At 38.8% G+C, this 13,817-nt stretch overlaps 1 protein-coding gene across 4 annotated transcripts in view; it reads left to right on the top strand.

The window, feature by feature from the left end:
* Positions 1-13,817, top strand: part of ehbp1 (EH domain binding protein 1) — a 233,566-nt gene that overhangs the window by 85,512 nt on the left and 134,237 nt on the right. For all 4 annotated transcript variants that reach the window (XM_074675143.1, XM_074675141.1, XM_074675142.1 and 1 more), the window contains exon 5: positions 6,598-6,651. In XM_074675143.1, coding sequence (XP_074531244.1) covers positions 6,598-6,651 — 54 coding nt within the window. The remainder of the gene's footprint in view (positions 1-6,597; positions 6,652-13,817) is intronic.

The raw sequence follows: 13,817 nt of genomic DNA, 5'->3' as shown, positions 1-13,817 counted from the left end.
CTGTGTGTGATGAAAGGTTGTCATGTTTGAATCTTCTGCTGCCTTTTGACGGTTTTGGATGGTAAAATGTTTGTGTGTGTGTGTGTGTGTGTGTGTTTGTGTGTGTGTGTGTGTGTGTGTCTGTGTGTGTGTGTGTGTGTGTGTATGTGTGTGTGTGTTGGTCTGTGTGTGTTTGGGTTGGCTGTATGTGTTCGTGTAAGACAGTTTGGGTTGGCTGTTTAGGCATTATAAAGAAATATATGTGTTTCTCTGTCCTTCAAAGACTAATCAGTGATTATCCACAGCTGTGTGGTTACCATGGTGATCATCATGATGTCATAATGAGTGTGAAATGGCAGTTGAACTTTGGAACTCCTTTGTATCCACTGATCTTAAGCTGGATTTTTGGGCTAGACATAGGTCCGAACAAACTGCATTTATGCTGAAACCCTAAGGGCTAGAAGAAAAACAAAAACATTGTGAGAATCTGGAGACTCTGATGAACAAGATGATATGCTTTACAAGATGATAGGATTAAAACTGACCGCAGGAGGGTGATGTATAAAAGTTGTTAGGAATCAAGTTGATGAGAAATATTGGTCAGATTTTAACATTACTTCAGATTACAGGGATGTGACGGTTTCTCTCACACTGAGGTGTTTTTTGGCAAAACTGTACATTTTTTTGCTAAAATACTCCCTTTGTAAGAAGCAGGAGCCTTCAGTGAACCATTTAATGTACTTTTTATTTTTCTGCTGTGAAGATTTTGGAAGTTATGACAATTCGATCGAGATTCGCACAACCTTACTGCAGCAGCCTCTCTCACTCTATTTGAAAACATTCCGCAGTCTAGCAGCCTCGATTTTAGGGCAAAGTGGGAAAAGTTTATGTTGCTTGAAGAGTGAAATCTGAAAAACAGTAAAAGCTGTTTAAGAGCAGATAAAAACCTGAAGAGAGGAAAGATAGCTGAACATTTTAAAGTTTAATTGAAGTCTGTAAGTGGAAGTAAGCTGAAGTTAGAGCTTGTTGAAGTTGAAGGAGATTTAAAGGAAGGAGCTGACATTTCCCATCTGTTTAAAATAGAGAAATTTTTTTGGAAAAAGCTGAATAAATCAAAAAGTTTAATAGTTAGAAAAGTGAAAAGATATAGCACACATGTCCTAAACAAGCTGAATAGTTTAAAAGTTGAACGGTGAAAATCGGACAAAATTTGAAGGCTGTGAAAAGAGCCAAAAAACGTACGGAAGAATAAGAAGAAGAAGAAGAAGAACCTGGAATAATAAAGTAGGATAACAATATGTTGAAATGCTGAATCAGCATTTCAACATAATAAAGTCACCGGATAACAATATGTTGAAATGCTGAGTCAGCATTTCAACATAATAAAGTCACCGGATAACAATATGTTGAAATGCTGAGTCAGCATTTCAACATAATGAAATGCTGAGTCAGCATTTCAACATAATAAAGTCACCGGATAACAATATGTTGAAATGCTGAGTCAGCATTTCAACATAATAAAGTCACAGGATAACAATATGTTGAAATGCTGAGTCAGCATTTCAACATAACTAGAGAAGTTGCATTTCCTTGCAGCAAATGCGTTGAAATGCTGAAGCTGGAAAAGTTTGAATAAAAGTGGAAAAAGCTAAAAATATAAAATAAAGGAAAGAAAAAATGGCAAGAGAAATGAGGAAAATACAATGAGTGGATAAAGAAAGTGGATACAGTGGAAATGTAAATCAGCGTTTAAAAGTTAAAATAAATAAATACAAAGAGAGAAACTGAACAGTGAAATCTTAAAAAATGTAGAAGAAAGCAGAAATCTATGACTAATGTGTTAATGGTATGATGAGAATAGGACCAGTTTAATGTGTGAACAGAGTCTCTAGTCAAAGTCTGCAAAAGGTAGAGGCAGTTGAAGTTGAAGGAGTTGCAGTGGATCAGGAGATTATTTCAGTCTCTGTTTTTAATGGTAAAATGTTTTAAATAAAGTTTAATCATTTAAAGGTTAGAAAAAAGGGTAAAGATGTAAACTAGAGCTGAAAATGTGGAATGGAGAGAGGAAGTAGGAGAAATAGGGGAAAAAACAGTACAGAGATTAATGCAGCACTAGTAAGAAGAAAGGAAGAAAGAAGAAGAAAAAGTAGCAGTTTGACAATTATTAGGTGTGGGAAAAAGCTGAATTGATAGTGGAGCATCTAGATTAAGTCAAAGGGGGAGGTATGGTATTATAAGTAACTGAAGTACATGTGTGTCTTTGTTCCTGGATGTTTTGATTACCTAGTATTAACAGCTGTGTGTGATGAAAGGTTGTCATGTTTGAATCTTCTGTCGCCTTGTGTGTGTGTGTGTGTGTGTGTGTGTGTGTGTGTGTGTGTGTGTGTGTGTGTGTGTGTGTGTGTGTTTACGTGTGTATGTGTGTGTGTGTGTGTGTGTGTGTGTGTGTGTGTGTGTGTTTACGTGTGTATGTGTGTGTGTGTGTGTGTGTGTGTGTGTGTGTGTTGGTGTGTGTGTGTGTGTGTGTGTTGGTGTGTGTGTATTTGTGTGTGTGTGTTTGGGATGGCTGTATGTGTTCGTGTAAGACAGTTTGGGTTGGCTGTTTAGGCATTATAAAGAAACATATGTGTTTCTCTGTCCTTCAAAGACCTAATCAGTGATTATCCACAGCTGTGTGGTTACCATGGTGATCTTGCTGATGTCATAATGAGTGTGAAACGGCAGTTGAACTTTGGAACTCCTTTGTATCCACTGATCTTAAGCTGGATTTTTGGGCTAGACATAGGTCCGAACAAACTGCATTTATGCTGAAACCCTAAGGGCTAGAAGAAAAACAAAAACATTGTGAGAATCTGGAGACTCTGATGAACAAGATGATATGCTTTACAAGATGATAGGATTAAAACTGACCGCAGGAGGGTGATGTATAAAAGTAGTTAGGAATCAAGTTGATGAGAAATATTGGTCAGATTTTAACATTACTTCAGATTACAGGGATGTGACGGTTTCTCTCACACTGAGGCGTTTTTTGGCAAAACTGTACATTTTTTTGCTAAAATACTCCCTTTGTAAGAAGCAGGAGCCTTCAGTGAACCTTTTTATGTACTTTTTATTTTTCTGCTGTGAAGATTTTGGAAGTTATGACAATTCGATCAAGATTCGCACAACCTTACTGCAGCAGCCTCTCCCACTCTATTTGAAAACATTCCGCAGTCTAGCAGCTTCGATTTTAGGGCAAAGTGGGAAAAGTTTATGTTGCTTGAAGAGTGAAATCTCAAAAACAGTAAAAGCTGTTGAAGAGCAGATAAAAACCTGAAGAGTGGAAAGATAGCTGAACATTTTAAAGTTTAATTGAAGTCTGTAAGTGGAAGTAAGCTGAAGTTAGAGCTTGTTAAAGTTGAAGGAGATTTAAAGGAAGGAGCTGACATTTCCCATCTGTTTAACATAGAGAAATTTTTTTGGAAAAAGCTGAATAAATAAAAAAGTTTAATAGTTAGAAAAGTGAAGATATATAGCACACATGTCCTAAACAAGCTGAATAGTTTAAAAGTTGAACTGTGAAAATCGGACAAAATTTGAAGGCTGTGAAAAGGTCCAAAAAACGTACGGAAGAATAAGAAGAAGAAGAAGTAGTGGAACTAGAGAAGTTGCATTTCCTTGCAGCAAATGCGTTGAAATGCTGAAGCTGGAAAAGTTTGCATAAAAGTGGAAAAAGCTGAAAATGTAAAATAAAGGAGTGGATTTAGAACGTGGATACAGTGGAAATGTAAATCAGCCTTTAAAAGTTAAAATAAATAAATACAAAGAGAGAGAAACCAAACAGTGAAATCTCAAAAATGTAGAAGACAGCAGAAATCTATGACTAATGTGTTAATGGGATGAAGAGAATAGGACCAGTTTAATGTGTGAACAGAGTCTCAAGTCAAAGTCTGCAAAAGGTAGAAGCAGTTGAAGTTGAAGGAGTTGCAGGGGATCAGAAGATTATTTCAGTCTCTGTTTTTGATGGTAAAATGTTTTAAATAAAGTTTAATCATTTAAAAGTTAAAAAAAGGGGTTATGATGTGAACCAGAGCTGAAAATGTGGAATGGAGAGAAGAAGTAGAAGAAATAGGGGGAAAAACAGTACAGAGATTAATGCAGCACTAGTAAGAAGAAAGGAAGGAAGAAGAAGAAAAACCAGCAGTTTGTCAATTATAAGTTGTGGGACAAAGCTGTATAAATAGTGGAGCATGTAGATTAAGTCAAAGGGGGAGGTATGGTATTATAAGTAACTGAAGTACATGTGTGTCTTTGTTCCTGGATGTTTTGATTACTCAGTATAAACAGCTGTGTGTGATGAAAGGTTGTCATGTTTGAATCTTCTGCTGCCTTTTGACGGTTTTGGATGGTAAAATGTTTGTGTGTGTGTGTGTGTGTGTGTGTTTGTGTGTGTGTGTGTGTGTGTGTCTGTGTGTGTGTGTGTGTGTGTGTATGTGTGTGTGTGTTGGTCTGTGTGTGTTTGGGTTGGCTGTATGTGTTCGTGTAAGACAGTTTGGGTTGGCTGTTTAGGCATTATAAAGAAATATATGTGTTTCTCTGTCCTTCAAAGACTAATCAGTGATTATCCACAGCTGTGTGGTTACCATGGTGATCATCATGATGTCATAATGAGTGTGAAATGGCAGTTGAACTTTGGAACTCCTTTGTATCCACTGATCTTAAGCTGGATTTTTGGGCTAGACATAGGTCCGAACAAACTGCATTTATGCTGAAACCCTAAGGGCTAGAAGAAAAACAAAAACATTGTGAGAATCTGGAGACTCTGATGAACAAGATGATATGCTTTACAAGATGATAGGATTAAAACTGACCGCAGGAGGGTGATGTATAAAAGTTGTTAGGAATCAAGTTGATGAGAAATATTGGTCAGATTTTAACATTACTTCAGATTACAGGGATGTGACGGTTTCTCTCACACTGAGGTGTTTTTTGGCAAAACTGTACATTTTTTTGCTAAAATACTCCCTTTGTAAGAAGCAGGAGCCTTCAGTGAACCATTTAATGTACTTTTTATTTTTCTGCTGTGAAGATTTTGGAAGTTATGACAATTCGATCGAGATTCGCACAACCTTACTGCAGCAGCCTCTCTCACTCTATTTGAAAACATTCCGCAGTCTAGCAGCCTCGATTTTAGGGCAAAGTGGGAAAAGTTTATGTTGCTTGAAGAGTGAAATCTGAAAAACAGTAAAAGCTGTTTAAGAGCAGATAAAAACCTGAAGAGAGGAAAGATAGCTGAACATTTTAAAGTTTAATTGAAGTCTGTAAGTGGAAGTAAGCTGAAGTTAGAGCTTGTTGAAGTTGAAGGAGATTTAAAGGAAGGAGCTGACATTTCCCATCTGTTTAAAATAGAGAAATTTTTTTGGAAAAAGCTGAATAAATCAAAAAGTTTAATAGTTAGAAAAGTGAAAAGATATAGCACACATGTCCTAAACAAGCTGAATAGTTTAAAAGTTGAACGGTGAAAATCGGACAAAATTTGAAGGCTGTGAAAAGAGCCAAAAAACGTACGGAAGAATAAGAAGAAGAAGAAGAAGAACCTGGAATAATAAAGTAGGATAACAATATGTTGAAATGCTGAATCAGCATTTCAACATAATAAAGTCACAGGATAACAATATGTTGAAATGCTGAGTCAGCATTTCAACATAATAAAGTAGGATAACAATATGTTGAAATGCTGAATCAGCATTTCAACATAATAAATAAGTTAACTGAGCAGCCTGACTGCTCTCTCTGTGGACAGAATCTGTCATAAGGGAGGAGAAAGCAGAACTCCAACAGCCAATCCTCATGGTCACACTTTATTGTTGCTCTACTGGCTTAGGAAAGTGGTTTATGAAGTACTGAATGATCCACAGTTTGAAGGATGAGGCTGTCTGTGGTACTGACTGTGTATCTGTGCCCATGTGGGTGTTGTGATCCAGCGCCGTGGCAGACTGCAGGAGTATTGATTTCCAGGGGTGTGTCATGGACACAGTCAGACAAGGAGGCCATCAGTGCACGTCTTTTCCTGAGTGTGTGTGTGAAGCAGTAGATTAGCTGGCTTGGATTTACTCCATATTTAAGGGTATTGATGGGGGTACACTGACTCATTTTTCTTCTCCTAAAATTGATGTGTGACTATCACTAGGGTTACTCTGCTACGCTACATGGATAAATTTCCACATCAGCCTATCAAATGTTGAATTTACAGTCAGCTAAAAGCTCACTGAGTTCATCATGCTGCATGTGATGTAAAAACACTTCAGTCTTGCCATAAATTTAGGGCTTATGGAAGTTTTTAATTTCTTGTTTTTGAAGAGGCATTGTGTTCAGTATATTGTCATTTTAGAGAATGTCGAGAATGTGGTGAAAGCATAAACAGCTCTTTAAGAATAATTCTAAGTCAACTTAATCTTTGTTAATACTGAGAAGTGAGTGAAGACAGATGAAGTCAGTTGGTGAACGGAGCAGCCTAGACAATGGTGAGCTGATAACTATTAATTCAAGATTTATTTCTTTATTGACCAAACTCACTCTGCATATCCAGAACATTATAAACTGTGTGCTACAGCTTTAATGTCTTTATTTTCCCTGCAGGACCCCCACGCTGAGGAGTTTGAAGACAAAGAGTGGACATTTGTCATTGAAAATGTGAGTACATGAATATATGAATTTGTCCTTTAGCTTTTTCTACACTCTTGTCTTTTCTCACAAAGTGCTCTAGGTTTCACATTTTTTTTGTGTGGGTATGACATGAGTGGGTGTGCTGCAGAAAAGCACTCAGACTGCATCAAGGAATGATGACTTCAGAGTTACATAAAAAAGAAAGAAATAAGTCACTCACTGATGCGCACCTGCTCTTAGGTTGTATGATTTCATGTGCACGTTCTGCCACCTTGTGGTCAGCTTTTGCTATTACATGCTCACTTAGCTTGCTAGGTTACACACAGAGGAAACAACTCCTGACGTGCCAAGTGTTGAAACACCTGACTGTCCATGATGACTGTGTGTGTTGAGGATAGGTTGATACTTCTTGTGGTGTCAAATTCAGTTTTGAGTTAAACAGATTTATTTTTTAGTCATAGGCATTACATGTTTGAATAACTGCAGAATTAAGTTGTTTTTGCCACATTGGAAACAGAACCGCTGTTGGAAACATCAGAAGCAGAGGAAAGAGTGACTGTTTGCATACCGTACAGTGTTAAATGGAAACCAGGACTCACGGTGAATGACCAAACTTGGGGAAGGTGGAGAAGAGAGGGGAGTGGAATGAGCAGTGTGGAAAAATTGGAGGGGAAAGAGAAAGAGTAATAAAGGAAGAGAGAAAGATTTTTCTGACATTTCCCACTGCCCTGCCAGGAAACTGGAAACCTGCTGCTCGGAAGTGATTTTTCTGTGTTTCATAAACTATTAAAGCCGATTCTGTGAGTTGTTGTGTTGTAGGATTACAGACAAGTTGGATAAATGTGTTTTTGTGCTTATATAGTAAGAATTAGCACAAAAATGACACATGGTGTGAGGTCGCAGCTCCAAAGTCAGTTTACGACAGTGAGAAAACAGATAGCAGTCTCTGGTTTGGCGAGATCAAAGGTCCAGATGTACATTACAAAGTAACACCTTTTGATTCATGCTGACGTGGTCTATACTGTCTACCCCTTTATTTATTATTTTCTTGAACTTTTTATCTGTTTATTTATTACACAAGAAGCACACGTAAGGGAAATGCATTCCCAGTACACTTGTTAATCTTTACATGTCTTTTGTCTGTCCCTATAAAGAAGCCCAGGTTGAAAGTTTGACTATGGATGCACGACATTATCGGCACAATATCGGTATCAGCTGATAAAGCTTGAAAACACATTTATCGGTATCGGCAGATATGAAAATTTCTGCCGATAGTCACAGCTGATAAGGTGCTATTCAGTTAGGATTATTATTATTTACCATCTGAAAAATAAGCTCCTTAAATAAAATGTAGCACTTCATTTATTTGCACTGCAGAGCTCTGTGTCTGTCACCAGGTTGTTACAGTAGCTCTAAAATAATCAAATGCAACTTGGTTATGTTTAAAAATGCATTGTACATTTAAAGTTCATGTGATCTAAAGGAATTATTTTTCTGTATTTCAATACTGAATGTCTTGAGTTTGAAAAAATAATACATTTCTTATTGCCAAAAGGGGTTTCGATATATCGGCATATCAGATATCGGCAAAAATCCAATATCCTGCATCCCTAAGTTTGACTGAAGTCTTTTATTTAGTACCTGCTTTTGCTTTGTATCTGACAGTGCAGAAGTTTGTTTTCTTGTGGAGGAAAGAATGATGATTTTGGCTGTCCGACACAATACTCCAATTTAAGGAAAAAAAGAGTGGCAACAGAGAAAGTTAATCGTTATACTTGAGTGACTTCAAAGATGTTCTGAAATGACATTTAAGAGTGCAAGTGACCAGGATTTGCTAATCAATCTTGTATGAATATGCCCTTAGAGCTAATGCTCTGGTTTTAAATGCCTGACTGCAGAGAGAGCTCTGCGTCTCCAGTAATCAGGAAGGATAGACCTCTGAGACCTTCTTTTTTAAGAGAGCCGACTGGAGTGCTTTGCCACTGTCACTTTCAGTACACGTCAAACTCAAAGGAGCGACAGCAGAAACGGCTCTCTACCTTTCTGGCTTTGATAGAAAGCCGAGAAGACAAGCAGGTCAGCCGGTGTTCTCCGGCCAGAGCGTGGGAGAGGGGGAAAAGAAGAGAGCAAAAAAGGCAGAGAAAATGAAGAGTTAGTGGGTTTGCCTGCTTCTCTGCATACCTGACTAATGACAGAAAGATCAAAGGCAAACAGGGCCCTGACAGCAGGAATGGAGAGCACAGAGAGGGGGGAGAAATATGAGGCAGGGGGGGGCAACTTATACCCTGACAGGCTCAGATGTAGAATAGGGATGAAAATGAGATCATAGCAAATGCCAAATGTGAGAAATAGTGAGGTTACTGCAAGGTTGAACATTATAAATGAATTAGTTTCTAAAAGATGCTCCTAATATCACATCTACTGTTATTATTATAATAACTAAGAAAACATTTTGATCTCATTCTGTTCTCAGTCTCTACAAGCCTCATGAATCCTGATTAAAAAGACCCAAAGCTCTTTTTTTTTTCCATTTTTCATCAGTCGTTTGTCAGACTGAGGCTTCTGATAGGTACATAATCAACTCTACGTGAGTTGTTAATGATTAGTTTTGGCTCTGTGCTTTTTAAATGTAACTTTTTAAAGTTCCCTTTTGTGTACCAGAAGTAATCATTATATTTTACCTCAACACATTATTTCATCTCAAAACAAAAGACTGATAACATGAATTATTCTCACTATTTTTACACGTCATTTTACTCCAGTTTGATATTGCATTGAAATGAGAGTTTAAGAACATTATCACAAAAGGTCCCATTCGTTCATACCTATTTCTTTGCAGAAATTGGTTGTAATGACATTATGTTTTCCCTCTCAAGACTTGTAGTTATCTGTTGTTTTTTTTTGTACTGAAGAGTTTATTTCAACACTGTTGCTGGTTCCTGTTTGTAGATATCAGATGATAAGAAATTAAAGGGCTACATAAATCGACCACAAGGTGGCAGTCTACCCCAAGATGTGTGAAAACTCTTTCTCAACTATTCCCCCTTATATCTGTTTGATCCCCTTATGTCACCTGCATTCGTGTGTGTGTGTGTGTGTGTGTGTGTGTGTGTGTGTGTGTGTCTCAGGTGTCATTGTGGAGCCCTTTATGCATGTACCATCTGCCTGTATTGATATCTATGTGAGGAAAAAAAGGTGTTATTTTGTCCAAACATGTTGATCGTTCATTGATGTTAAATCACAGTTTCCTTCTGAGTGTGTAAATGTACCGACAGCTCAGACCCCCACACATTCACCACCCCCACCTTTATAGTATCTAAGCTAATATGAAGTGAGGAGGGATGAATGAATGCAGCAGTAAGTGCTGCTCTGAGGACGAGGAGGAACAGAGGAAGAGGAGAGGTGAGTTCTCCTGACCCCTCATCAGACGGCAGAGGAGAAAGGGGAAGAATACGCCATTGTGCCCGAGCGCCGGAGATGATGAAATTCAAGATCCCCGCGCTGTGGCTTCGTCTTAATCTGGGGGCCCAACCTCGCGCTGGGCTAATCCCTCCCCGTCGAATTACTGGCCCTGGTTAGATTGTATTTTGTCATTGAAAATGGCAGTGTCAAACACTACCTTTTTCTCTCCTCTATTTGTTCGTCTGCCAAGGCGAATCGCACAATCAAAAGATGGAGAGAGGGAGGAAGAGAAAGCGATGGAGAGGTGGCAGGCTGAAAATGGCTACACAGTAGTATCTCTAAATTGCACGCTACCCTTGCCTTTCACCCTTTTTCAAATAGGCGCATATTATCAAAAAGGTGGGCAAATTGAGAGTCAAAAGATTGGACGGCTATATTTGAAGGCATTGTGCTGACAGGCTCCTTTGTGTGTGTGTGTGCGTGTGTGTGCGTGTTGGAGGGGGTTAATGTCTGTATGTATATCTGTGTGTATTCTCTGTGCTTTTGCATATCAACCAAAGCTTGAGATGACCAGCTCCCATCATCTTCAAAGCTTTGTGGTAGGATTTAAATAACAAAAACACACACACACACACAAACACGGGAGTTTTGTATTTAAAGCAGGCAGCTATCATGTCTGAATACATTGAATATACAGTGATACACACTCTCACCCTGATCCTCCCCCATCCTTCCCTCTCTCTCCTAGTCATACTTCACCCTTTTCATTCACATGAAATAGATGTCAGTCAGAGAAGAGGAATTTCTGAGTCTGTGGCTGCTCTGACAAACAGCTGTTTAGGTTCCATATTTAAAGTATTGATTTTGAATCAGCAGATTTATGCTTTAATACACACTGTTGCTGAATTATGGGTAGGAATGGGTACCAAATCAGGTACTTTTAAAGGTACTGATGGAATTCTATCAAGAGTACCAGGTACCGATTCACTAAAAATCAGAAGATACCCTGTTTAGGTTCCTTAACACATCCTTGTGTCTGTGAGGGAGTGGAAGAGTAGGTGATTTTCCATGCTGGACATAAACACTACATTACAAGGTTATATATTGAAGAATGAATATGTTTAATAGAAAAAATAATACATTTTATTATTGAACAAATCAATATTTTTTACTACATGATCACTCAAAAGTACCGAAAATTGATACAGATTGCCAGGTACTGGTCATCAGTACCATATCATTTCAAATGTTAAAGGTACTCATCTTTAATTATGGGTCACATTTTATGCTGTCCAAATAGGAAGAATTTCTCACACTTTAAATACACAATACAAGATCTTAAACTAGAATTTCTAGAACCTTCTTTTGTTTTTCAGAGTAGCAGGAACTTTATGTCCAGCAGTTGTTGAGTTTCTGCTCTGAAGTTAAGTGAGCGCTGTTGATCATCTCTTATCTTGATATTGTGCTTCAAAGGAAAGAGTTAAATAGTGTGTCCCAAATTGCATACTTCCATACTCAAATACTCAAAATTTTGAGTATACTGCTTCAAAATGAAAAACAGTATGCATAGTATGCGAAAAATGAGTATGCAAAAGTACCCGGATGATGTACTCAAATTGGCCCGGATTTTGAGTATGCAGCTGTGGACACTCAACGCACTCATTTCCTCATCTGGCAGCAATGGCGGACGAGAGCTGTGGCCATTCGCTCATCACAGTAAAAATACAAATAAACAATACATACCAGGACATCTTCAGCCAGTAGGAGGATGAGGAGATGTTGTTGGCACCGATCACGACGTAGCAAAGCGCGATTGAAATTCGTTGTAATTACAATGAAAGATGGTAAGATCTTAATATTTTGATTGTGTTATTTGGTGTGTTTAATATACTACTGAAAAGGCTTTGAAAATTCGCGGGCAAATAGTGGTGGTATTTGGCGGAAATGCGCTGGAAGCCGGTCACAATTAGATGTAGAAGAAGAAGAGGTCGACATCATGTAGTCATTTACGCTAAGTACAGCGCTTGGCAGTATGCAATTTGAGACAGCACCCTCAAAATTCGCGCACTAAGCCAGTGAGTACGTAGTATGCTTAGTACACTCAATTTGAAAATTTTGAGTACACAGTATGGAAGTATGCGATTTGAGACACACTGAAAGTCTTTTAAAACATGGGATAGATGATTGCTGAAAATCACCAACACACCCCTGTAACATCCCAGCATGTGAATGTGATCTGTTGTGGTGTATAAAAATGGTGTGTGTCCAGTGATATGAGTAACTTAAAGTTCTCGACCTCCTGTCTCTTTGTTCTGCCTCGGGGTCTTTCTGATGCCATCCCTCAGATCAGGCTCAAACAAAATAATTCTAAACCCCATAGTAAGATTTTTTTAGCTAAACATTTGTTACATCAATTCACTCAAAGTTTTTAGGCTGTCTGGTGAGACACACTGACGGTAAACATAAGGCCACATGTCCAAAGGCTTGAACTGCAGCATTTAGATCAAAGAAGGAATATGAAACTACAGATCATGTCTCCTGGCACTCACTCCAAACATCTGTCAGATTTACTCCGACAACAATTATTTGATATTTGACTTATTTTGACCACAGAATATTCTGGAATTATTCATCATGGCTTATGATAATGTTTGAGTCGCCGCCTTCAGCCATGTTGTCACTGCGCGCCCCCTCTCTATCTCCTTTCCTCTCAGTCCCTTTCTCTCTTTCACTCCTCTCTCCGGGCTGATGTCCTGTCTATTGTGGACCACATCCAACTCCATTAAGGCCATTTCCACGCCACATACCTCCCACTTGCACACACTCATACAGTCACACACCGTCACATACTGACACACACTTATACAGTCACACACTGTCACATACTGACACACACTCATCTCAATGGGCACACAGTGAAAAATCATGACTCCCAACTACTCACTCACACACACTTACAGGCCAGCCTTCCTCTTGCACACACACACACAGATGCACACACACACACTCTCTCTCTGTCTGTATCGTACCCACAGCCATGGTGTGTGTACTGCCTCCACCCACACCCCCCTTCTTTTCTGTCTGGAACACATTACGTAGGCCAGTGGCTTGTGAGCGCTGACTGGGCCTCTGGGAAGAAAAACACAATTATTTCAGCCCTCGGCTATTCACGCAAAGGTGACAAAAGCTGGTATGAAGTATGAAATCCCAAAAGTTTCTCCCGTGCCGAGGACGACAAATTGGGATTAATTTGCACTCGTGTGCTTGCGTGTGTCTCCAAAGTTTTCACCTTTGCTCGTTTCTCATTTCTTGAACAGTTTGGATAACTCAAAAGGCCTAATTTATTGTGTCTGAAAGAGGAGTGTGTGTGCTCTTGTCTGTGTGTGTATGTGTGCGCACAGTGCTAATTTTAAATGATAAATGCTTTGCAGTTAAAAGCGCCAAGGCTGTAAATTTGTGTGTGTGTGTTGCTGCAGAAAAGAAAGGGGGGGTTAGTATGGGATCACACATTCACACACGCTTCCCAAATTAATTCAATCTATTTAATCGCCCTGAGGAGAGGCAACAGATGCTGGCGATTACCCCCCATGACTGGACCCCTCAGTAAGAACACATACACACACGGCACACGAGCAGCACAAACACACATAACTATTACACCTCAGAATCCTGAATATTTCTGTTAGTATGCTGCTAACATCTATTATTTTTGTTCAGTGAATAAGAAAATGAAGACACACACTCATGTGACTTTGCACAGTCTGACTCAGTAACATTTTGTGTAGCTCAGT

The sequence above is a fragment of the Halichoeres trimaculatus genome, unplaced genomic scaffold, assembly GCF_033239565.1.
Source record: "Halichoeres trimaculatus isolate MK-OKI-2021-1 unplaced genomic scaffold, fHalTri1.1 fHalTri1_scaffold_8, whole genome shotgun sequence".
In the NCBI taxonomy this organism is placed as follows: Eukaryota; Metazoa; Chordata; class Actinopteri; order Labriformes; family Labridae; genus Halichoeres; species Halichoeres trimaculatus.
This window is presented reverse-complemented; position numbering and strand designations above follow the sequence as displayed.